At 35.9% G+C, this 27,188-nt stretch overlaps 1 protein-coding gene across 2 annotated transcripts; it reads right to left on the reverse strand.

Moving 5' to 3' along the window:
* Positions 1-1,264: 1,264 nt before the first annotated feature.
* LOC18443493 (deSI-like protein At4g17486) lies at positions 1,265-26,740 on the reverse strand. Of its 2 annotated transcripts, XM_006853682.4 has the most exons (4): positions 26,471-26,740; positions 2,190-2,477; positions 2,009-2,089; positions 1,265-1,592 (listed from the first exon to the last, which is right to left on the reverse strand). In XM_006853682.4, the coding sequence occupies exons 1-4, from the start codon at positions 26,637-26,639 to the stop codon at positions 1,474-1,476; spliced, it is 657 nt and encodes a 218-aa protein (XP_006853744.1). In that variant the 5' UTR covers positions 26,640-26,740; the 3' UTR covers positions 1,265-1,473. The 2 variants fall into 2 exon arrangements, with proteins under 2 accessions (XP_006853744.1, XP_020528632.1); XM_020672973.2 differs by lacking the exon at positions 2,009-2,089.
* Positions 26,741-27,188: the final 448 nt, after the last annotated feature.

Below are 27,188 nucleotides of genomic sequence, written 5' to 3' on the forward strand. Positions count from 1 at the left end.
CAATGTTTAACCATTCACGATCATGATGCCTTCAAAGACCTAACACTTTCGTGCAGCATATTTTGGTAAAAACATGTGAAAAGTGGTCAAAAAGAGTATGGGTGAGATTTTAAAAATTTTGAGATTTATTTCAAATAACCTATAAAAAAAAAAAAAAAGAGTGATACTTTTTATAATTTCCCTTCATTTAATCTATACTACCTTGGATTGAGGCAAAAGACCATCTCGACCTTCAACTTTATTTTTTTATAAATATATTTTCTGCTTGATATTTTTCTTTCCATTTTTGTTGGATTCTGATCCTAACTTTGATTCTTTCCTTTTCTCAGGGTTCCTAATGCTAATGGCACAAATTCCCAGCCTTTGACTTTCCCTCTTTCCTTTTCTTCCTTAGATCCGAATCCCACTCTTAATTTCGTTCCTTTTTTGTGTGCTTTTGTATCTTAATTCTAATGCCATTTGAACGAGACAATCCCAACCCTTGCTTTTCTTTAGGCCCGGGAATGCATAGGGTCGGGCGGTGCCCAACACGGATCCAGTCGGATACAAGTTAATTAAACCTAGACCAGGTTGGGCCCGATCCAGGATTTTAAATGAAATATATAAAAAGTATACCAGATATTTATAATGTATCGTTAATATTATTCATGTTACATACAGAGTCCGGTTGATCATGGCCTGACACAATAGGATCCGAGTTGGATCCAGACCCATCAAAGACATCACCTGGACCCGGTTGGGTCAACCTATCGGGTCCACAGGGACCCATTTCCCGCCCCTAGTCTTCTTACCTTTTAAGGGGGTAGGATTAGTCACTAGCTAGACCAATCCAGATTGCCAATCGGGCCAAATCACTGTTTTTTCGATGTGGGAATGGGTCCAAAAATAATTAAATAATATTTTAATATTTGAAAAAATAAAATGGACGGTAACTAGGTGATTCATCGGATCTGGATATGTCAGTTCCCTGACAAACTGACCCAGTTCTCTAACATAATTGAGCAACTCAATCAAAATTGGACCCGCTCATGGCTCTAATAGGATTCCGGTCGATCTCAACAGTTCCTGATTCAGATAAGGGTTTTTCCCATCATTGAGCAACTTCAATGTTTTCTATTATCTAATATTGGCTGCTAAGTTGAGCAGGTCACTTCCCCTTGGATCCTCGAAATATTTTTAGCTAGAGTTTAGTCCGAGGGAGCAAATGTATATTTTGCTCCCACACAAGCATATAATGTCTTCAATTATTGTCTTTTGTTTCATGTTTTACATTTTAACATTGTAAATGAAATGTCATTCAAGATCAAACAAATCAAATGTTACAAAGACAACAACAACAATGAACATTGAACCAAGCAATAATCTGATAGTTTAACTACAATTGAATAAGACCTCTCTCTCGCAAATCAAGCCTCTTTCTCTCACCTTAAAAATTTATGTCTAACCATTCAAAATACACACGCAATGCAATCATCATTTGATAAAGCACACCTCACCATTTGAAATTGGCAGGAGATGCTTGTCTTGGTCTCTCTCATCGATTTCCACTTGATCGTGCATAGCTGAGGTGGACTGTGACTCGGATCCATCATCTGATATTCAGAAATGCAAAGTTGAGAGAGAGAGAGAGAGAGAACTCATTGTCATGCACCGGTTCAAGCATGTAAATCTCATAAAAAATGAAAAGCACCGAGAGATGGAGTGTGTATGTGTGTGTATAATGGTTGAAGTAATAGAAGGAAACAAGTTTTGAGAGAAAGAGAGTGTGTGTGAGTGTTCATGCACCAAGACACACAAAAAGGTATAACAGAAAAAATTGAGCAAGGGAGTTACGGTTATGCATGCATAATTGTATCTACAAAGATGAATACAATCATGGACACAAACAAGAACATCTAGACCTTTAAACAAACACATGAAAGAAAACATGCATACTCCGCATTGAGTTTCAAGAATAAAGAAATGGTGTCAAGATCGAAGCAAGAAACTAAGGTGGCTCCTCCACTACCTGAACAACCATGGTACTCTGGCATGTGTCTCACAGTAGATGTTTGGAGGCTTTCAGGCAATAAACAGCTGCACAATGAACCTGAAATAACATTTGCGATTCAGATATATATATATATATATATATATATATATATATATATATAGAGAGAGAGAGAGAGAGAGAGAGAGAGAGAGCATACCTAATCTAGCAAGGCGATTCACCCACCCGGGTATAGGCTTCCCTGCTAATCTCAAGCAAACATCATCTGTGAAATGGTTGCAATTCTTGGAAATGAGATGGTAGGTGTCTCCATGATATTTTCGGGCCATATTTTCCATAAATTCTCTCAAATCAGTGGGGGTCATGTCTATACTACCTAACAATATGGAGCACCTGTATACAAAACCAGGGCAATTTCGAGGTTCTACCTCAAACACTCCACTGGTCGGGAAGTCATGGGCTCCAAACCCATACTCTAAACCATGAACTGTTCAGAAATCACAATTAAGATCATAGTAAATAGCCGATCATGTTATATCAATCATAGCATCTCTATTTGGAAATAATATAAAACTTCTTTATACCCAAAACAATTATATTCAAGTAAATCACAAACAATATAATGGACTACTAAGAATCATAGCCAATTGGGATCATCATCATCCAACAACAGGATGGAGGGTAATGACAGAGAGGTAGAACCATTTTTATATCTTGTTCCAGTCGGTACCCTTGTTTCGCCCCATCATTTCAATGATAGCATAGTGCACCTCATTTTAATCGAAGCATTCCTTCAAGTAAAAAGTAAGAATGACCCGAAACATTTTTCCTCTTCTTATGCTTTACAATTAACAAAAGAGAAACTTTCGAAGTTGATATTTTCTTTTTGAGAAAATGGAATTTCTCTCCAAATGCATGATTCTTGCATAGCTTTTATAGGGCACTATGTCATTCTTTTACAATTAATTCAACTACTCTATGCATTAATTGTTCTCAGCCCTTAGTTTGTTTATTACATGATATTTTTTCAATATCTTACTTATTTAATATTGTATTGCATTGGCTTATTATTTCACAGTTTTTATTAGCTGCTAGAATTCCCAAGTGAACGGACAAATCCACACACAAGTGGCAAACTGAAGACCATAAAAAGGTAAACACGAGAAATTAGAATTGTTTTAAACACAAGATGGCAAAATGATAAATAAACCACGGAAACAATCAGAAAATTTGGAAGTGAACTCTCTTTCGATTGCATCATGGTATGCCTAATAGAATAAGTTCATTTTGGATACACCTTGGTTTAGGGCTCAACTACTACTCTACCAGAAAAACAAGAACTAACTGCCTGAGAAGTCACTGCATATAAGTAGTAAAAGGGAAAAAGGGAAAAACACTTAAATATTCAACAGTTCATTTCTCCTCCCGATGCTCTTGGGTTTAGATTCTATTGCCTTTTCCATCACTCAGAAAAAACATGAAGAAATTAATAATTCCCCATAATGTCAATCTTGAAGTTGATTATGACTAAATACACACTTATGGTTAAATAGGTAAAGCAAGGAACATAAGACATCAGAAGTTAGAATTCTACAATTATGACTAAATAGACACTGAAGATGATTCCATGAATGTGAATTGGTGGGCTTATCGCCAAGAAGTGCCACTTCCATGAAAGACACCTAAGCTTTTGGTCTATGTGCCCCAGCCATGCTACTTTTCTCCAAAGTTTTGCGGGAGGTAATGGCAAAGTGTGTATTCCATCTATGTTGGGTAGAGTGGCCTTCTGTTTTTCTAAATAGACGTACATTATCTCCACATATCAGCTACTATAGGGTTTCTGTGTGATTTGAAATTAAATGTTATACTTAAACCAGTAATCTATCTAAAAAAACAAAAATGACAGTGACAGTACAGAAGCATAAAAGTTAACCAGGCCGCATAGTATTTCAAGAATGAGATGAAGTTCACTCTGGCATAGATAAACAGAGAGAATATGGAAGATGACTTTGTTTCCAGAAATAATCCCAAAATTTTGCATGCAACAACCACGAAGGGGATGTCTGATACAGACTCAGAAGCTGCACAACTAAGAACCCTGAGGCTGCAAACTATTACACAACAAGGGTTTCAGAATCCCAGAGATTTGAGGCAGGCCCCACACTTGGTTTTCGAAATGTGCAGGAAAAAATGAATTACTCTGTACTAGATATCCAAGAGAGTAAAAAATAAATAAAATCCAGAGAAACATAAGCAACTCATGCATATATAATTCTAATAACCGACAAAACACATAAAGGTACTGTCTCATATAATTGAATCCTACTTTCAATTGTTAGAATGGATATATGCACTGCAATAGTCTACTTGTTACAATGAATACTTGTTTGAATTTGCAGTTCCAATAGCCCTTACATGTTATATTCGACAAATGATTCATGCCCATTACTAAAATTTAAGACTATTCTTCACTCAGTTGGGAGAGCATCCGTGATCAAACTTAATATCTGAATGTCAAGTGTTTAATCCATGAGCGCCACATTGTAAAAGAATGGTTTTCTTGTGACATGACATCATGAGAGAATAATGGCCATTATAAGATATTTTAAAGTTCAATAGTCGAACTGAGTGCACATGAGTAGATACACTTTCAATATTTTGACCCCTTCACAAACAGAAGAGATCAAGATATTTTTCATGTTAGCATATTGTATACAATTCTAGCGAATTCTAGAAGATGCACAGTTCTAGTCTTACTAGTGTCAATCAGTATTTTCTCCATAAGCATCTTGTTAAACATGAACCTGGGGTCATACAAGTTTGCATGCTCTAGACCATCTAGCACTATGGAGCTGATTGAAGTGAGGTTCTTTCCTTTTTCCCTGATAAACAATGGTTGAATAAGAATAAGTATACATCCAGTTTGCAACACAGGCAGACATTTATTGACCCATACTGATCAGACATGCAAGCGATATGAGAAAAACCATCACAGTTCAGGTCTAAGTTTACTGATGCCGAGAAAAAAGGTTTGGGAAGCTTAATCCCTCAAAAGCATTCCCCCAAGTTTTCAATAACATGTTTCTGGATAATGCTTTCACAATTGGAATCTCTTTGTAGATCATCACCTACAATATGCATATCATTAATAGGGATGAATGTGAATATAAGAGGACGGCATTCCATAACGTTCTTGTGAGAATGAGGTGGAACAATTGAACAAGAACAAATCATATTTGCTGCCCATAAAAACCCGACTCTGAGGTAAAACTAAAGGTTTCCTTGACAGAGACATTAGTAATTACTGGGAGCCTCATAAAGGACTCTCATCATGTAAAAGTTACTGATAATTAGAATATGTGTTGAAAGAGATTAGACACAGTTTAGATGAGGAATGCCCCACAATATATATTAACTGTAAGGGCAGCAGATCCATTTAGTGTGCCTAAGATCAGCTATAATTGAAGAACAACATAGAGAACACATGAGGTAGTATAAACTAACAAACGCGAAGAGAGCTCCAAGTAAAATCCTAGGGATGATCATGGTACTCGAATTCCAAAGTATAATAAGTACTTGAGCTCCAAGTAGTCCATGCATATATGTTCATCATCTCCATTACCTTTGAGAAACTTCTGAATTTAAATTACAACTCATACAATGATTAGAGATACTGAAAATGAACCAAAGTTCAAGATTTGTGCTACACAATACACATGGAAGTGACTTGGCAACCATGATCCTTGTATATAAGAAAGAAAAGCAAAGATACGGAGCAAGGTGTGGAGGCTTCCATACATCCAAAGGAGCTTCTTTTAGTAGTCCTTGGCCATGGCAATGAATGGGCACAACCAAAGCACAAATGAGCTAGAAATACATGCATTAACAAAAATATCCGCATCAATGAAAAAAAGCTAGACGCGAACATAAAAGAAAATATCAGAAAATGACAAACCTAAAATTTTAAGTATCCTCTTCTATGAAGGCCATTACTGCACAGCATAAAACCAAGCAATTCGAAGATTTCACGATGTAGGAAGCCCTAAGAAGAATTCTAGTTCTTCTCTTGATTTTTGAAATAAGAAACTAGTTGTATCAAAAGACAATTGGAGAGAGGGAATATGGCAGCGAAATTTAAAGGAGACACCTGTTTTGTAGGATTCATGAATCTTACTTAAGGGGTCATGTTGAGAGAAGAAAGTTACAATATGCAGATCCTATCATGCCCACCTTGATCATATGATACCCAACCTAGCATGTAAGAGGCGAAAGACCCCAAATTCACTTATGCGAGCCATGTCTAAATTGAATATAAGTTTTGTCCGAACTCTGAAAGAATTTAGGCATTTTGATACATACACACATACATGCATGCATGCATGCATATGTATATACATCCATACAGGGTGTGATTTGTATAAGACTGAGGCCCTAAACAATCAAAGTAAGGCCCACCTTCAAATAGTGTCGAAAGATGTTGTCTCAATACTGGAAATCTTTGTGATGGTCTAAAAATTTATTTTCATCTCTAATTATAAAATTTAAAACTTAAAAGACATAGTAGATTGAGTAGCTCTATGAACATTTGAAAATTGACAGTCCAGAAAATCCATTACAAGATGAACTATTTCCAAGACTTGAAATCCATTTTTTCTCATATTCATACATCTTGAGGTAGAGATGATCAATTTGAAATCCATTTTTTCTCATGTTTCGTACATTTTGAGGTCAAGATGACCAATTTGCGGCTTTTTTGGGCATTGACACAACCTCTTCTAGTGATTTTTTTGAGGTGTTCAATAAGTTGATTATTTAGGACCTCACCCATATAAATTTTTTTTCCATATATATATATATATATATATGGAAAAATATATAACAGATTCTATAAACAAAAACTAAGTTTTGAGATTCAGGATCCATATCAAAACCTTGAGTTTTTAGATTCAAAGTTAAAACCTTCAAAAGATTTGAATCAGATAAGACCACCGGAAAATTCGGAAAGCAATTAAAATATATAGGACCATTGCAAAGAGTTGATTCGACGAGTCCTAATAAAGAATTGGTGAACATTCTATGTCTGTTATCCCTTAAGGAAAGCAAAACAGAGTTGTTTAACCCTGTCCTGGTTAAGGGTTTAATAGCTATCTGGACTAGGCCAATATGCAAATAGTTAAAATCTTTTCTTTTATGTTCTTTAACCATCCTTGAGGATAGGAATTGGAAACTATCTTGAGTTTCCATGACAGAAATAGTTTTCTCAATAGTTTTAATTGAGAAGCTACTTTTAAAATCAAAAGCCCCTTTTTTATAAACACCCGTTATAAGAACTTTTGGGATGTTCCAATTTTGGATTTGTTTTTTGATATTATTGATAATAACTTCTTCTTTATTATTTACACGAAGTGTGCTGGTAGAAGCTGTCCTACTAGATAGCGTTCTGAACAAATTTGTCATATTCAATTTTACAGTCTTAATCTGATCAATTAGAAACAGTCCCCTACACCTTCCCAGCCCTCTAGCTCAACGGTGATCTTTGGGTCACAATGACTTTAGATTTGACTAAAAAAATCTAAATTTGCACAGTTAATCAGTTCACCACTGAATAGAACCCGGCTCTGATACCATATAATGACAACAGAGTAGAAATAACTAATTAACAGAACTAGAACAATAAAATGCAAAGCAACAAGAATATAATAAACAACACAACATGAACAATAGAACCAGGACTAATAAAACATAGGAACAAAAACTTACATAAGATAAGCTTGATACACCACCAGGGTAGTTCAGACAACGGAATAGAAATAAATAAGATAAGCTTGATACACCTAAAGGGTAGTTCACTTCTGCTCGAGCCAATACACTCAATACACAAGTACTTAGACTAATACTGAAACTCTCATACTCAAACTTCCAACACTCTACTCAAACAAGCACTCAAACACTCAGACTATTTTTTCTCTCCCCCTTAATGTATGTGGGTTCCTCCTTTTATAGATGGGAAGTAGCCGGATTTGAAATGGTTTAAAATCCGCACCGACCTCTTTAATAATGCACCGACACCTTTTCGAAAAGTAAGATTCCATTTGCATAGTGGAAAGGTGCCACGTATTCTTGCTAAAGTAAAAAGTTTGTCGGTAGCTACAGTAATTTGTCGGTGGCCATAATACCCTTGTATTTTGTCGGTGGTTTTAGGGACACGTGTCCTGAGTAGGTTTGGAGTCGTACCGTCCCTGCGTAAGAATTTATTTTAGCTCATTGGAGGAAAGCTGATCCCTGTACAGTCACCACCATTTAGAGGGCTATAATCCTCAGTCTCCTCTTCTTCTTTTGTTGATGTAGACATTTTATCAACATCTTCTTCAAGTGCTAATAGTAGCTTCCTTTTAAGTTCTGCTTTTGATAATTTTGGATTCTTCTGTTGCATTATTGCAACGTATTGTTTCATCCATATTAGAATTTTGTGAGGAAGGTACTAATTTCATATAAATTTTTTTCAGATCCAGGGAGTTATTTTTATAGTTGTCAAACCATTTTATCGATACTTGCCTGCATAACTCTGGGATATAATCCCATCTATGCATATCGTCTTTTGAAAGCTGGTATATCATTTAAGAATCCAAGGGGCCTAATATAAGGCCATGAAGTAGAAATGATAGTCTCTTTTTAAACAATATTTATTGTAGTCAGAAAAATTTCTATGTGATTCTTGCATTTTTGTAGGAAGTATCTGGCTGCAGGATCCCCATAAAAAGAACCAATTTTTTAACAAGTTAGGGAATTCTACAAGTTCAGTTATTTTAAACTGCACATACCAATTATGTGAATTCTTGGTATTTTGATAGGCAAATACTTCATCCCATGCTTTTATATATTCGAATAATGGTAGGATTTAATTTTAAATCCTCTAGTATTTAACATCCTTAGTTTTAAAGGATCAAGTCCCCAATCTCTATAAGAGATGATCTTATGAATTTGGATTTTTGAGTACGCAATTTCTGCATCATTATTTCTATAGTGGTGAACTATAGTCACCAATCCTGTTTCCATGAGTATGGCCTCATACCATTCTCTACATTTTTGGCCTCATACCATTCTCTACATTTTTCTCCCATATTGGGATGCATGTGGTTTCGTAAATATATTGCTGCTATTTCAGTAGGATTTTTTGTTTTGTGATCATTTTTAACGACTATGAGTGGTATACAAGTCGTCTCAAGAAAAAGAGTTCTATTAGCAATCTGACCAGGACTATTAGTGCTTAAAGGAGATTGCTAGGGAGATATATCAATCTCTTGAACTTGCGTTCTTATTAAAGCACTTGGAGATGTTGATGGTGTAGCCACCTTTACCCGGACTGAGAACTATATCCATTGGGTGATTTTGATTTTGCTTTCTCCTGCCTTCCCTACAAAAATTCTCTGGTCAAAAAGTCAGGAAGATGGTTACTTTTACCATTAATGTATTCAATTGTAAATTCAAACGCTAAAAGGATGCCCTGCCATCGAGCAAATATTTGTTTTGAGACGAGATTTTTACATCTTTTTCAAGGATATCTTTAGCTGCCTTACAATCAGTACGAATAAGAAACCATTGATTTACCAGGTCGCTCTGGAATTTAGTTACACAATGAACAATGCAAGAATTTCTTTTTTAACAATGGAATAGTTTTGTTGAGCTGCGTTCCCAATTTTTGAAACATATCGAACCAATTATTCTTGCTCATGAAGTTTTTGTTTAAGTACGCCACCTAACCCATGTTCAAAGACATCGGTTTCAATAATTTTAAAAGCTGTAGGATTAGATAATGCCAAGCAAAGTAATTCTTTGGCTTTCAATTTTAGTTTTCTGACTGCTCTGATACGTTCGTTAGTCCAATAGGAGGGTTCTTTTTCAACCGTTGAAACAAAAGCTTAGCGTCGATAGCAAGGTCCTTATAAAAATCAGAGATATAATTTAGGCAACCAAGAAACCATTGAAGTTCAGTTTTGTCCTCAATGACATTTGGGAATTTTGACGCAAATTCAATTGCCCTATCAATGGGAATAATCCTTCTTTGATAAATGTTACGTCCAAGAAACCTTATTTTTGTTTGAAAAAGATTTATCTTTTTTGCTGATACCACCAACCCAGCAGTTTTAACAGCTTTTAAAAATGTGCTTAGATGTTTCCAATGATGATCAATGGATTCGAAAAAAACAAGCACATCATCAATGTATACAATCATGAATTTGGTATAAGGATTGAATATATCATTCATAATGTTTTGAAATTCAGATGGTGCATTTTAAAAACCAAAAGGCATAACGTTCCATTCATAATGCCCGAAAGGGATATTAAAGGTTGTTTTATACCTATCCTTTTCTATTATTTGGATTAGCCAATATCCAGATTTTAAGTCAAATTTTAAAAATACGCAAGCATTTACCAATCTATCTAAGAGATCTCTTTTATTTGGAATTGGATACCGAATCCATCTTAAGGCTTTATTTAATGGTTTATAATTTATAACCAATCGAGGGGCTCCTCTTTCGATTTCAAAAGCCTTCTCAACATAAAAGGTTGAGCAGCTCCAGGGTGAGGAACTTTTTCTGATAAGTTTTTTATCAAGTAATTCTTGTATTTCTTTTTTACAAATTTCAAGGAGCCTACTATTCATTTGAATAGGCCTTGCTTTTGTAGGTATTTTTCGTTCATCGAAACCTGGTTCATAAGGAAGTTCAACTATATGTTATTTTCTATTCGAAAAAGTATTAGGGACATCGGAGCATATTTCTTTTTCAAGAATTGTTTTAAAAGTACTAATTTTATTTTGTAATTCTGGAGATAGTAATTTTTTCTTCAATGGTTTTTTACATGATCGCCTCTTTTAGATAAAAAAAGAATTTTTCCTTAGTAGAGATTTTATTCTTAATGTTATTTATTTCATGAACTCTAGGCTTATCTATGAAGGTAAATTTTACCTCATGTCCCTCAATGTTAGCCTCAATACCAGTACCATCAATTTTGATAAGGTAAAGCATATTTAGGAATGGGGTTCCAACAATATAAAGAAGAATTAAGGGATGCTTTTCAGAAAAAGTTTTAACAAATTTATAATACCAGTAAGGTAATGAAAAAAGAAGGGATTAAGCTTCGCATACCTTACTATATATATATATATATATATATATATATATATATATATAGGAACAACCTTTGAATAGTAATTAGGTGGAATGGGAGCAGTCAGATCTTCATCTTGTGGTTTAGAATGCACATCACTATATGAATTTTAATATTTTTTCTAAAAATCAGGTCATAATGAAATTTTAGACGTGTATACTAAAAAATAGGGCGCACAATTAAAAAATATTTTCCAAAATATAAAATGACCGAAATACAACTGAAAAATGATGGGGGAAATGTGGTCATTTCAAATTATTGAAAATATTTTTTTTTATATTTTTATATGGTGGGCAATAGTGTTAGGTATATACACCCAAAATTTTATCTTAATTAGATTTATAGAAAAAATTAAAATTAAAATAGTGATATGTATTTTGAACCACTCGATGAATATCTAACGACTGGGATTCCACCTATATTACTATTCATTATAGCTGCCCAGCTATTGTTAGCTTTAGCATTTTCTATATATATATATATATATATCTTCTAATCATCTTCCTAATTTTCTTACCCTTGAATTTTTGCAGGAGGGGCAAGAGGAGGCAATTAGCCAACATCTGCAAAATTCCTTATATAATCTAAATAATCTGAATATGAATATGAATACTGATAGAGGAAAAGCCATTGTTCCATCATCCCCTGTAGGTTCCCCTATAATAAGTTACCCACCATCATCACCTATTCGAACTATATCAAATTATCCAGAACATTCCAGCCAAATAGGCCTTTACCAGACACCAGTATTCTTAAAATCTCCAATCCCAAATAAATTATTGCCCTCTCGTAAATCCCAATTTGAAGAAACTACCTTTTTAATATATTTCATTATTGAAGACGAGCATATAATGTTAGAACCAGAAAAAATTGCTAGTCTCTATTTACTAAATAATTTAAACCCTTCCAATGGGAATAAAACTCGAGAATGGTATGAGGCCATTCTCCTTGAAACAGGCTCTATTACTCTGGCCCACTTTTACCAAAAAAAAACCAATATAGTTGCATATTCAAAAATGCAAATAAGAAAAATACTGACATACAAAGATTGGGGCTCAGATCCCTTAAGAGGAAAGAAATTACAGGCTCCTGAATTCCATGTTAAATACTATAAATATTCAGAATATATTGATGCCTGGCATAAATATTTGCCCTCCAAAATAACAACAATTCTCATACCAAGTTTATCCAGATAAAAGCATCCATTACTGAACCATTCCCTAATGGGTTCAGAAACTGGTTTATGATATGGGGATCAGGATCTCAGATTCTACCTCAAAGGTTACAGCTATCAAGCTAAATTTGTAGAATACAATAATAAAAACCCAAATATTGACTATCATCTATACTTCATGGCTTTATATCAAATTCCCTGAATCATGAAGTGGAATTTTGGAATTTCAGAAAATCTCATTAATAATTTTGAATATATTCCCAGATTGGGAAAGAAAATTTATATCAAATTGAGGGGTGTTTTTGAGAATCAAGCCCTTGAGCCAGACAATATTAAATACCAGGGCATGCCTCATATGAAAACCCAAATAATTTATCAGAATACATCCAAAGAATGCGGAAGCAAAATCCCTTGGCAACTAAAGAAGAACTCCAAACGCAGTTACTCCAGATTTTCGAAGAAGAAGCAAAAAAAATGACTACATCCTCCAATAATGAAGAAGAAACTTACCACGAAGATGATGACAAGTTTTCCCAAAAGCCCAAATAGTTCAAGGTCAAAGCCCAAACAACAACCCAATATAATCAATACAATATTCCCTACCACTACCTCTTTGTCTTCCACTCAAAGATTCCTTGTCTCCCACTCAACAAAAACGACAAAAGTAAAAGCCAACCGTACCTGCCACCTATCTCAATAGTACCTTGCCGACACTACAGTACCTTGCCACCTGTCTCAATAGTACCTTGCCGACACGACAGTACCCTGCCACCTGTCAGCAACAGTATCCTACCGACACATGCCGACAATACAGTGTACATCTTTGCTTTTTCATCAATGTCTTATGAAGCGCCATCTGTCCGGATCTGAAGCCAAAAATACAAAAGCAATCTATAACCTGCTCGAAGTCCAGTGGCTATAAAAGGGGGTTCAACCCATCTGAGAAAACAGAAGAGTTTTCTTTTGAAAAAACTCAGAACACTGAAGACTCTCTCTTTCTCTCTCTCTCATCTACTCTCTCTCTATCTCATCTCGTTGTTTTTCGCCTAGCTCAGCTGCGAGCCTGTTAGTTTTATCAGACTTGTTCGGGTAAACTCTACCTTTATGTAACTCTTTCTCTATTGTATAATTATGTGTGATTGTAATATCGACGATCTTTCAAGTTATTATCCTGCCGAATGGAAGCTGTTTGCTAGCTTCTGTATATGTACGCAGTAGTAAATCTTGTATCTTTTTAGTCTTGTGTTTTTCGGTTTGCACTATTTCTATACCTTGTACTCTACCTGTTTATAAATAAACTCTGTTTTAGCTTCATGCAGTTAAAATTTATATTTACCATTAAAATTTATGGTACTGTTTATACAAGTTGGATATTGTTAGACATTTACCCATTCTCTGTTTTTATTATATTATTAGCCTTGATATACATAGGATTTTTAAAGATGTTTTAATGATCTTTTGTTAACAATAAATAAATAAATTATCTTAAATCAGTTAAATCGATCTGTAACAATAGATAAATAAATTATCTTAAATCAGTTAAATCGGTCTTGGTTTTGAATGGTATCAGAGCCAGAAGTTGATATAAAACTGTTACTGTACCCTAGTAAGATATATCTCAGTGTTACTGTACCCTAGTAAGGATATATCTCAGAAGTTAGGAACCTGAGAAAATCTACCATTTAGAAGTTAGTCCGAGAGTTAAGCTACTTGACTCCCAAGCTAGCGATCGTTAAAGGCCAGATTGAGCCGCTGAGGCCGTAAGAGCCACAAGAGGCTGTCTATAGCATTATCCGTAACTTCAAATGGAAAATTTTATCAAGAACCTAGCCAATAAGACATTACCCTCGACTAGTAGTACATTGAGAATAAAAAATAAGGAAGAAATAGTAATTGAAAATATAGAAAAGCAGATACAAAATTGGAATATACCTAGAGTACCTATAACTGATATTTATAAAAAAGGAACTTTTGATCTAAAAATAGGATATGCCATTAAAACAGTTGAACAGAGCTTATCTGTTACAAATGAACAAGAGAGATTTCAATTACTATCCGATAAAGTAATTCAGTCACATCTGAATAAAAATTATAAATATTTACATATAGGACTAATACAAGTAGCCATAAAGCCCCTTACAAGACTACGACTAAATAATTCGATACTACTATGCCTTTGTGATAGTCGCCATAATAAATTTACTGATTCTTTATTAGGGGTAGTAGAATCGAGTTTATGTAGTGGCCCAGTCTACTTTAATTGCTTTCCGAATTTTTCAGTATCAGTAGGAGATCCTAATATCCTTAAAGTACTTACTCTTAATTTAAAAACACAAGGATTTGACATGAATCCAAGATCACAAAATATAGCTTTCGTTTATAGAATTTGCTATAAAGTAATGAATACACTACGTCCAAATGTAATACAAATAGATACAAAAGGACAAACTGTATTCTTTCAAACAAATATAGAAAAATCAAATACTGTAATCCCAAAGACAATAGAGTGGTCCCAAATAAATTTGCCTAAAACATGGAACATTCATAATGAAAATCAACAATATTTAACTCCAATAAATAAGACCCCTAAGCAAATAATTGAACATCCAGATGGAGAGAGAGAATTACAATTCAATTCCAGCCGAAGGACTAGACTAAAAATATTTGATGACAGTGCTATTAAACCGTCAAGAAGTATTATTAATCCATCTAGATTTTCCACCTCATCAATAGAAAAGGAACCCAGAATACAGGGATTATCCAGAACCACAAGTAATGTCCATATACCCTTATATCACCCAATAGAATCTAGCTTAACAAATAATGAAGTCACCATTGATGACCTAGATCTGCAAGTCCTAACTCTGCAGAAAAAGAAAAAATTAGATTTAGACAAAATAAAACATGATTATATGTCAGAACGAAATAAAAAAATAAGAGATTGGTATTTAAAGACTTTTCCAAAAAGGTTAATAGAATTATGCCAACATAAATCTATAAAATTTATAAAAAAATATAAACAAAATATTGGATATTTCGAATGGCTAAAAATAATTCTTAAAGAAAGAGGACATCCTATTCCAGACTTTGAAATAAATACTCTTGAAAGTCAATATCAAACTTTTAATACACCAGAAGGAGATATTCAAAGTATACATCCTTCTGAGAAAGCTATCATTATAAAGAAAGGCAAATCAGACACTAGAGCCTCACCTTACAAATTACTTCCTGGAGAACATACTCATAAAATTGACCTACTTCCACACATAATAGAGCAAAATAATTATACCAATTTATATCTTAATTCTATAGGAAAACAAACAACTCGAATAGAAGATATTATTTCTAAACCCTATAGACAAATTGAAGAAAAGAAAAAGGCAATAATGTTCAAACCTCCTCTTATCATAAATAAAGATAGATTTACTCTTAAAGAAGATAATAAAGACTTAATGGAAGAACTCATAAAAAGACTATCCCAATTAGATATTAAAGAATCAAAAGGTAAAGAAAAGGTTTTTGAATCAAAAGCTATGGTTTTACAGCAAGAACATATATCTAATAATATAGCACAAATCGAGGAAGCCTTTAAAGAAGAAGAAAATTTAAATATAAATAGAATAGATTATGGAAAAAAATGGAGACCCACTTCTCAAGCAAGAATGTACCATACCGGGCCTACACCTGTAGATATTCAATTTGAAGAACATTTAATATCCCATATAGTATCTTATTCTGGTAGAACTATAGTCAATTGGAATATTGATGGAATGTCCAACCACCAAATATACAATGAGACATATGACTATGCATGCTACTGCATGTAAAGTCTCTGGAAGCCATGATAAAGATGTTGCCAAAGCAATCATCTGTGGTTTTACAGGATGGCTCAGAGGATGGTGGGAATGAAAATACAAAAAATCAAATATTAAATGCTACTCGACAATGGATTGTAAAAAATGAACATAATCAAGATATACCTCACAATGAAAGTGATGCCATGAATACTTTAATATACACAATAACTCTTCATTTTGTGGGAAGCACATCTTTCTTGGAAGCAAGATCAGAAAGATCTGTTATCAAACATTAGATGTCCTACTCTTTCCCATTATAAGTGGTACAAAGATGTTTTCTTCTCTAGACTTTTGTTAAGAGAAGATAGTAGTGCAGATCACTGGAAAGAGAAATTCATTGCGGGATTACCTTATTTATTTGCTGAAAAAGTAAAACATAGATTAAAAAATAAAAATAATGGAATAATACCCTACTCTCAATATACCCTAGGAGAACTGTCAGCTGAAATTTGTGCAGAAGATATAGCTTTATGCACAGATATGAAACTAAAAAGACAGTTAGATAACAAAGAATGACAGGAAAGAAAGAGTTGGGAGATTTTTGTGAGCAATTTGGTTATAATATTCCAATACCGCATAAAGCTAATAAAAAAACTCCAAAGCATAAAAAATATAAATCTTCAAAAAAGATCGGGAAAAGGGATAAATTTGTTAAAAAAATTGCTCCTAGAAATCAATTAAAAATAGGAAAAAAGAAAAAACTTCCCGTCTGTTATAAATGTGGAAAAGTTGGCCATTATAAAAATACCTGTAGAGTCAAAAAAAAAATTGATTCATTAAATCTAGACGAAGAGATAAAAAATCAATTATATAATATTATTCTAATAGAAGATCAAGTAAATGATGAATCTTCAACATCTGACGATAATATTTTAATCGGAAGAATAGAAGATGAACAGTTATTTTGGAGTAGTTCTGAATCCAGATCTGACTCTAAAATAAAATCAGAATCAGATAGTGATAAGCCAATGCAAGGTTGCTTTTGTCATACTCTTACAAAGAAGAAAATTTAATTCTTGATTTAATAGATAAAATAATTGATCCCGACAAAAACAAAGAAGCACTAACTCAATATTTACACTTAGCTAAAGGAAAAGCTAAGCCACCTCAATTAATAAAACCCCAAGAATATAGTCTATCTGAAATTCTTAAAAGAATAAATAAAAAAGAACTTATATACAGAGAGCCTACTATAGCAGAGCTAAAACACGAAATAAATGAAGTAAAAACCGAGGTTCAACAATTAAAAAATAGAATTAGAATACTTGAAATGGCTACAGAATTCACAGAACCCTCTAACCTTGAAAACGATGAATTAGAATTTGAAAACCTATTCACCAATATAACCAAAGATGAACCTAAGTCTTCAGGGATTATCAAAGAAGAAATGCAAGAAAATCATCTAAATATTATAGATAAAGTTATAAACCAAAAATGGTATACCTTAATAAGAATAGTAATTCAAAATGAATATAGTTTTCAATCACTTGCATTAATAGACTCCGGAGCCGATCTAAACTGTATAAATGAAGGTTTAGTTCCTACTAAATATTTTGATAAAACCACCCAAATATTAAATACTGATGATGGCAGTAAGCTTATTATAAATTACAAATTATCTGTTCCAGCTATTTGCAACAATGGAAACTGTTTTGATATGCCTTTTATCATGGTTAAAGGATTAAGTCAAGCAATAACCCTTGGAACTCCATTTTTAAACTTGCTTTATCCTTTAAAAATTGATCACACAGGAATAGAAGCAAATTTAAATGGTCACACAATTAAATTTGATTTTATAGAAAAACCAAAGATAAAAGAAATTCATAACATTAAACAAATTATAAAAAATAAAGAAAATTTCTTTATTTTATTCCCATTGGAAAGGTTTAAATTATTTAGTAAACAAAGACTAGCAATTTTTTCTGGTTCTAACATTATATGCTCGTCTTCAATAATGGAATCTATTAAAAAGGTGGTTTCTTCAAATTGGGATTTACCAGAGGGCGATAATTTATTTGGGATTGGAGATTTTAAGAATACTGGTGTCTGGTAAAGGCCTATTTGGCTGGAATGTTCTGGATAATTTGATATAGTTCGAATAGGTGATGATGGTGGGTAACTTATTATAGGGGAACCTACAGGGGATGATGGAACAATGGCTTTTCCTCTATCAGTATTCATATTCGTATTCAGATTATATAAGGAATTTTGCGGATGTTGGCTAATTGCCTCCTCTTGGTATATATATATATATATATATATAACGAGAGCGAGAGAGAGAGAGAGCAACATGACACATGGCACCAGTTCAAAGCGTGCTGCGACGGGGAGGCCATATGCACCACACTTTACAGAGTAGTATAACATTTATTAAATAGAAAAAAATGATGTTTCCCAACTAGAGGCCATACAAATGATCGATGAATTATACTCCGTATTAAAAGGACACCAACACGAGTGTGGATGTCCAACAAGTGTCTAAGCTATCTAGTTCTCCCATAAAACTAGATATGGCAAGACATGTCCGCACATAAAATATTTTATAAATTATATACTATGTTTACATGCTAAAATTTACATTACTTATTACACAACCCATTTAAGTCTCAGGTAGTAGAGGGCAGCATCCATCATCTGTAGACCCCTAGTTCGAACCTCAAGGGAAAAGCTTTAGGATATTTTATAATTAATACACTTTATAAAGAATATAACCAAACGTTTGCAGTTAATTCACACATCAAGGTCAATCTCAAGAAGGTAGACCTCACAAACCTTTTATGAAAGGTCCTGAGTTATAACCCCGGCCCTTTATAACATATTTTTGTTACCACACACTTCCAACACATGTCAAGGTGTCGATACACACAGGTGGAAAACCCCAAACTTTTGGGGTAACACTGCTTATACTTCACAATTTAAGAGCTTAAATAATATGAGTGGTAGGACTTGGATCTACCTCGCTCGGGCTGCCTCGGGGACCTTGGCTCAATGAACCCACTCTTGAACAACAGCGTGACCTCACGAGTGCGTGTGTGCCTCGCGTGCCATGTGTGGATACATATTTTCAATGGTGAGAGGATTTTAAAGCGAAGAAGGGGTGGACTCAAACACCTACCTCACCACGGTTGAGTTCATGGGATACGCCTGGACTATTGCACTCTTAGATCAATGAACGAAAGCCCTCTGACTGTCCAGCAGTGCGGTTTGAACCTCTCTAAACTCGACACTTCACCTGGACTCTCACTGGAAAACTGCTAATGAAATCTGATAGCTATTTCAAATCGCCTTGAACAGCTCATGAGGATCTTCCTCTGGTCGGGGGGATGCCGAGTCCAAAAAGTTCCATCTAATTTCTTGGGACAAAGTTCGTCAACCTAAGCATCTTGGGGGGGCTTGGGATTCGCATTCTAAGGAAACAAAACATTGCTCTCCTCAAAAAAATAGTGGTGGAGACTGGCAAACCACAATAACCTGCTGTGGACCTAAGTTATCCGCAGTAAATATGGAATCCATCATATCCAGTGGACCCCTGAAAGGAATGCTCCTCCTAGGAACTCCAGGGCTTGGAAATCAATGATGTCTTCCTTCTCTCTCTTCAAGCAAAATATTTGTTTTCATCCTCAGCGAGGAGACAGAATCAGATTCTGGTCAGACCTATGGGTGGGCCACTCTCCTCTTAGGGACTCTTTCCCGGCCCTCTTCTCTTTGGCTACAAGTCCTACAGCTACCATTGAGGTAGACATGCCCCTCTTAGGCAGCAGAAGGTTCTGGAACCACTCTTTTAGGAGGGTTTTATCAGCTGATGAGGAAAGCGAATTCATCGCCTTGTTTTCCTTGCTACGCTCTACTTTTCTGGCTATCAATGGCACGGATAGGATAGTGTGGACCCCATCACCTTCTGGGGTTTTTCCTGTGGCATCCTTCTACAAAAACTGCTGCAACCACCCACCTACCCTCACAACCATATTTCGGTAGTAAACAAGGTGTGTATACCATAGCCCCACCTAAAGTGTGTGCTTTCAATTGGTTACCATGCTCCGAGAAGGCACTAACTGTTGATCAACTGAAACGCAGAGGCATTCCCATTCCAAATAGATGTGTGATGTGCCTTTGTGAAGAAGAAAGCAACTCGCACCTCTTCATTTACTGCAGCCTGGCACTCAACCTTTGGAGTCGCATCCTTCCCGTCTTTGGACTCTCTTGGGTCATACCGGAGTCTTATGAGGCACTCCTCTCAATGTCTTTGGATTCTCACTGGCCTAAAGCAAGTAAGATTTTATGGAAAGCCTCCATGGCTGCTACTATTTGCATCATATGGCTAGAGAGAAACACAAGGATATTTAGAGGAGTCAAATGTGAACCCACAGCACTTTTCAACAAGATCACAGCCCAGGTCATTTTCTGGGCTTCAAATCACAAAGCCTTTAAAGGCATTCCAGCAGCATCCTTCCTACAAGATCGGGAAAACCTCCTCAACCTCCATACACCGAGGATTGGCCGTGCAAATAACTTCTCTCCACCCCCGGTGGGGCTTGTTAAACTTAATTTTGATGGGTGTTCGTTGGGAAACCTTGGTCCAGCCGGTGCTGGAGGCGCTTTCCGTGATCATGGAGGCAACAACCTGGCCACCTTTTTGGAGTTTCTTGGCAATTTTGACTCCCAGTCGGCTGAGCCTTTAGCTCTCCTTATGGGTCTCAAACTTTTTAACCCTGTTTGGGGCCTACCTTTAGTAGTGGAAGGAGATGCCCAAAATATCATCTCTTGGGCTGCGGGGAAATCTATTCCCCTTGGTACCTTGCTTTTGGATATTTGCAAGGGTACGATCGTCTTATGGAGGCATATCTGGAGGGAATCAAACGACTTGGCGAACCCGCTCGCAAAGGAAGGAGAAACAGCTCAAGTTCTGAACCTGCTATCAATTGAGAATTTGGATAATCCTTGAGGTCCCTCTTTTGGGTTATAGAAGACAGGACCTATTTTTGGAAGTCGTGATCCTCATGTACATTTTCTGCTTTGGGTATATAAGGCCCACTCATTTTTTGTATAGAGCCTTTTGGTCTAGCCCATTTTTTGACGAGAAGCCCGACTTGTGGGTGTTCTCATACATACAATGTATACTTCTTTCCCTCTTTAATACAACAGTTAACAATTTAAAAAAAAATCCACTTAAAGTAAACTCCTCTTTGATGTGCTTTATGGGTTAATGGCTCTAGTTTTGGGGGTAGAGTGATAGACAAAAATAGGTAAGAGAGAAAAGAAAGAAAGGAATAAGAATGGAATAAGAATGAGTTAATGAGAGCTTGGTGTAGAGGTAAGAAGAGGAAGAAGAAGATGAAATAAAAGTAAAAGGTTGACCCAAAAATTGGGCAACCTCTCGACGTAACCTCTCCCAAGAGGTATTACCGCAGACAAGGAAAAGCACTAGGCTCAAAGCCTCAGTACCCGGAGGATTTGGAACATGGAGTTACAGGACTGAGCCTATAACTATGTCACTAACCCAAAGAGCCCCCTAAAAGTGATCAGCGGAAAGAAGAAAATGTGTGAGAGCGAGAGAGAGATAAGGAGCAAAAGAGATGAAAGCCCCTCACAACCCAAACACCATGTGACTCAATGGTTAGAGTAGTGAAAGGGTTAGAACTCTACAAAAAGCTGACTCAGAATGACCCCAACCCGAGTGATCGAGTGCAAGAGAATCAATGTCTCTTATAACTCAACTACATTGTACGAGCTAGTGGTTAGAGTAGCAGTTCAAGGGTTAGCACCCTAGGGCACTACCTCAGGAAGACCCCAAATCGAGTTCAAGAATGAAAGAACTGACGAGTAAAGAAAGAGAATGATAAATCAAAAAAAAAATGAGATGAATAACAATATGAGTTAAAGAGAGAATATGGAGTTTAAAGAGGTGAAGATGTGATGGACCCGTCATGGTGCAGGTCCATGTACTTTGGGGGAGATGGGAGTGAGAGGAGATAAGAGATGTGGATATAGGACATGGACCCGCCTTAGGTACAGGTCCGCAACTCGGTAAGGTCCGAAACTCAGTAAGGCGTGAGGAGATGAGAGGAAGAGAGAGAATAGCAAGAGATTGACAGACCCACCTTAAGTGCAAGTCCAGAACATTGGGCACGTCTGCTGTGAGAGAGGGGCTGAGAGAGTAGAAACAAAGAAGGGATGACAGACCCGCCTGAGATGCGGGTTCAGGACGTGATGGAGAGAGAGGGAGAGGAAGAGAGAGAAAGAGGAAATGGGTGGACCCACCTTAAGTGTGGGTCCGAGACTTTGGATGACAAGGGGGACAGAGCAAGCAAAAGAGAAGAGAAGAGAGAGGAGCAAACCTACCTATGGTGCGGGTCCGAAACTCTAGACGAGAGAGCGGGAGAGAGAGTAAAGGGAAGAGAGAGGGAAGGAAGCTGAGCCCACCCTAGGTGCGGGGGGTCCGAGCTTGGATTAGAGAGATAGAGAGAGAGAAAGAGAGAGAAGAGGAGAGTGCTCGAACCCACCCCTGGTCTGAGTTGAGAGAGAGAGAGAGAGGGAGAGAAAGGGAAAAAGAAGAGGGAGAAAGAAAGAGAAGAGAGAAAAAGAGAAAGAAGAAAGAAGAGAGAGAAAAAGAGAAAGAAGAAAGAGAGAGAGAAAGAGAAGAGAGAGCAAAGAGTGGAACTAATACGAGCTTGAGTCTAGGTGCACCCTCGTCGGCCCCTTTGCATGCACATGAGAAAGAAAGGTCTTGGTTCTTGTGGGTCAAGACTAGGGTCTAAGGTTTAGGTGTATGGCTTAGGTAGGTTGGGTTGAGGTATGGTGTATGGAAACTAGGGTGTATGGAGTAGGATAGGGTTTAGGCTAATTACGGCGTATAGGATGCAATGGTGTATAGTGTAGGGTAGGGTGTAGGCTAGCTAAGGTAGCGTGTAGGGTGTATGGAGTAGGATTGGGGGCTATGAGTTCTAAGGTGTATGGAAGCCAGGAGTTCTAGGGTGTATGGGATTGGGAGTTGGGAATCTTAAGGGAGTTGGGATTTTGGGGTTTTAGGGATTGAAGGGTATTTTCTCTCTCTAGGAAATATGTCTCTCTCCTCCCATCTTGAATCTTGAATTTGAAAGCAAAGCAAAAGAACAAGCCTAAACCTTTAAGCTCTTCTCATTAATTCTCAAGAATTTTCAAGCCTTCAAGAGAGATTCCCAAGAGCTTCATCACAAATGACTAAAGTTCCTGATACAGAGCAACCCCAAAACAAGGGTGGATTGCTCAAAAACAACCAACATTGTCCAAAAATACACTTTTAATGAATTTAAATATTAATCCCATTTTTTAACCAAATGACCAAAATACCCTTCAGCACTTTTCAACAAATGACAAAACCATTCCTCCATGAGGGGCCCCTCTTGCCATTGCTAAGCCACGGGAGCTTTTTCGGACGTTTTTGGTAGCAATTCAAGCAATCAAACATCGTAGAATCAATGCTCGAACTATTACGCACATTTTAATACCCTTTGATCGTCTTGAAATGGATTTTTAAACTTGTGATTCTTCGACCACTGATCCGGCACGATCCATGGTGTTCCGAGACTTCATTTGGATCACAAATTTAAGAGGATACTATCACGATCATTTTGTGATAAATTTCATCCATTTTGGTCTCCATTTGAGCACGTTCCAATTTTGGGAAGTCGTCGAAATATGGGATTCCAGCGACAGGAAAAGCGTGCCTTATTCAACCTCAAAATTTGGTGTCATCCAGCCTCCGATCATTCACAAAAATTATATCAAACTGTAGCTCTTCAAAGCACGGTTGCAACGGACCGATACTTACGACGATCCGATATCAGGATCTTGAGCTATGCCTTCTCAAAGAATCGGATGTTCCTCTTTTTAAAATCTGAATTTTCGTGTTTCGATCTCCATCTTCTATCTAAGAATCCTCTCGTTTCAAGCCATGCCATATGTCAAGTTATGAGCATTTGAAATTCATCCCGATATGAGAAAACACAGTTCCTATTTATGAAAACTGATTCACCGAGGCTGCACCGCAATAGTGTAAAACCAACCATTTTTTGGTAAGTTAGGCCCAAAATGGTCCAGGAGGGTCCGATTGAGCCGAAATTTGGTATCTGGGGGTTTTTCGACGTTCCAGATCCAATGGCGGTGGCCTGATACTGTTTTCAAACCCAAAAAATAAGCCTATAGTTATAAGGTCCATTTTCAGCATGATAAGAACTGGATTTGCAAATTGAGTTTTGTCCTAATCAACTCAAAACTTGTCAAAATGCAGCGTCTAGGTTACACACAGTGTTTTGTATTTTCAGAGGAACATAGTGTTTTCAGAATGCGACGTCTAGGTTACACATAGTGTTTTCAGATGAACATTGCTACAAAGTATTTTCAGAATGCGACGTCCAGGTTACACACAGTGATAGCATAACATGGAACATAGTGTTGCAACTGTCAACAACTAAACCAATCAAGTCCAAGCTCAATTTCGAAACACTATGTGTATCATCATACATTTAACAAACACAATGATGAGTGTGAAGTAATATTTCATAAAAAAAACACAATGACGAGTGTGAAGTAATATTTTATAAAAAGGCACAATGATGAATGTGAAGTAATATCTCATAAAAAATGATGAGTGTGGAGTATGGAGCACAATGCATGAATTAAACTTTCCCTTTTTTTTTTGAAAATTAAAATTTCCCTAAATTAATTTGCAAATAAAGAATTCTTGGTAATTTGAGCCACAAAGAAAGACACTTTAGACATAATGCTTTTGCCATGGCAAGACTGGATGTTTGCAAGACTAAAGTGCATAACAGGCATTTGAATACAATCACTAGTAAATATTTTCCTATCTGTAAACAAAATAAACAATGTGTAGTAAAAAAAAAGACTAAATTACTAAATCAGATATTGATAGGTAAAGGGCCAAGTTAGAATCAATCCCACAAAAGAACTCATGGTTCTCAAATATTCCCTCTAAATAATCATATCATTAACTAGCATGGATGATACTGTGGGTTTCAGTGTTCTGTTGTGTGATGCATTAGATAATTTGTATTTAGATAACTTCAATCCTTGAGGGAAGTGCAGAGATGGACATTAATGCGGTGATTTCAAATCATGGATACAAAATAGCCATCCATAACAAGGATTCGAACCATCTAATTTCATACTTTACAAGATACAGAACAACTCCATAGGTGGAGGAGTCTATTGCAGCCAAACATGTAAGCTAGAGTTGCAAACCTGCAGTTTCTCATTTGTACTGAAAGAGATATATTGGGAACGAAGAGAGGCATGGCTGATGGGAGAGAGAGAGAGAGCTTCCACTTAAGATCGAGATTTGATGAGAGAGAAAGAGAAAAGACTTCTTATGACAAGGAAGACAAAAAATTAGAAAGATAACACAAGATGGTTTGCTTTATAGTGAAGAGCAACTGAGCACAAACCCTTGCAGCATGTATCTCTAGAATAAAACTGCATGAGCGGTATAACCTAATTGGAGAAGAGAGAAGTAGGCAAATGATCCCAAGAAAGAGTTTCTGGAAAATAAAGCATTGTAGAGTAATGAGAAAATTTTGGGAGAAGAAAAGCCAAACATCCTAAAACAACTAGATGACATGTTGACTGAAGGGAAGATAAGAAAGGCTCTAGGTTCATTTCATGGACATATTCAATGCTCTATAATAAGTAAAACAATCAGAACAGTCATAAGCACCTTCACAACACAAAATTACAGTAAGTTTTGAAAGATGCAAACCCAAATTTGAAACAATTGTCAACTTTTTTTCTTTATCTGCATTTCCACAGTATCAACCTCCAAAATGAGCACAAAAGTAAAGAAATTAATCTTCACAATGGAAATGCCTTCTGTATCCACAACAATGCCTAAAGTTAAACCAATTGAATCCCAGCTTGACTAAAAATGACTAAAATCTACAAACAGAGAAATTGGAAAAAAGGAACAAATTTCCGACTTCCGTGGCACATTCTTCCACACCCAATTTGTGTCGCAGAACATAAAATTCGTAAGTTTCAGACTGTCAGAGAAAGACAGATGGTTAAAACTTAGAAGTAAAACATATCCTCTTTATTATTCAGGATACAACAACAATAAAGTATCAGAACAAGAGAAAAATCATATGCTGTAAGAAATACCAGCACATCCACAAATTATGACAGGAGATTACTACAAATTACCTTACAAAAAGATTTATACAGTTACGCTACTCTTATATTTTGCATGCAAGTATCAGGAGAGAGAAAAAGAGAGAGAGTGCTCACTTTCAATCCCTGAATGATAGATGCCCAAACCAAACCAGTACAAATAGTCATTCACGGGGGTGAGATCATAAATATTCAGGTACAACTGAGCTGGATCACCATCACTTTCGTTATAAGCTGAAGAACTCACAGTGGCTTTCATGGCGAGTGATCGCAAAAATGACCCCATCTTAAAGACTATCTAGAACCCAAAGTTGCAGGGCACCCATGAATCTCCTGATCCATGACTGAAAACCCTACAGAAATACCCAAATCAAGCTTCCATGCACTGTACAGAGGGACACAAAATGGTACATATTTCAAGGCCGGGTTAAATAAGATCCAATCAGATTTGAACAATTATTTCATGCGGAGGGTAGGTCCAAATATTTTTTTAATATAGTCTTATTTCAAAATTTTAAAAATTATTTAATTTTTTATATTTATGATTTTCATATTAAAAATTATATATTTTTTAAAAATTGAGATCAAATTATATTTTAAAATATATTTATTACCAAGATCTACATGTGCAGGCTTGGCAGCTAAATAAATAGCAGTCAACCAATGCAGGCTTGGCTGCTAAATAGCAGTCAACCTATGGCGTAATAGCCTTTATCCCGTTGTTGTCGCCATGTTTGATGAAGAAAAGGAGGTTTCCTTTTATTGGTTTCATTATATTTTGTTAGAAAAGTTTTATCTCAGTCAAATGTGCCACAGGCTGGATTCGAATTGTTAA

This window comes from Amborella trichopoda, chromosome 5 (assembly GCF_054954075.1).
Source record: "Amborella trichopoda isolate Santa Cruz 75 chromosome 5, AtrichopodaSantaCruz75HAP2 v2.0, whole genome shotgun sequence".
Taxonomy (NCBI): Eukaryota; Viridiplantae; Streptophyta; class Magnoliopsida; order Amborellales; family Amborellaceae; genus Amborella; species Amborella trichopoda.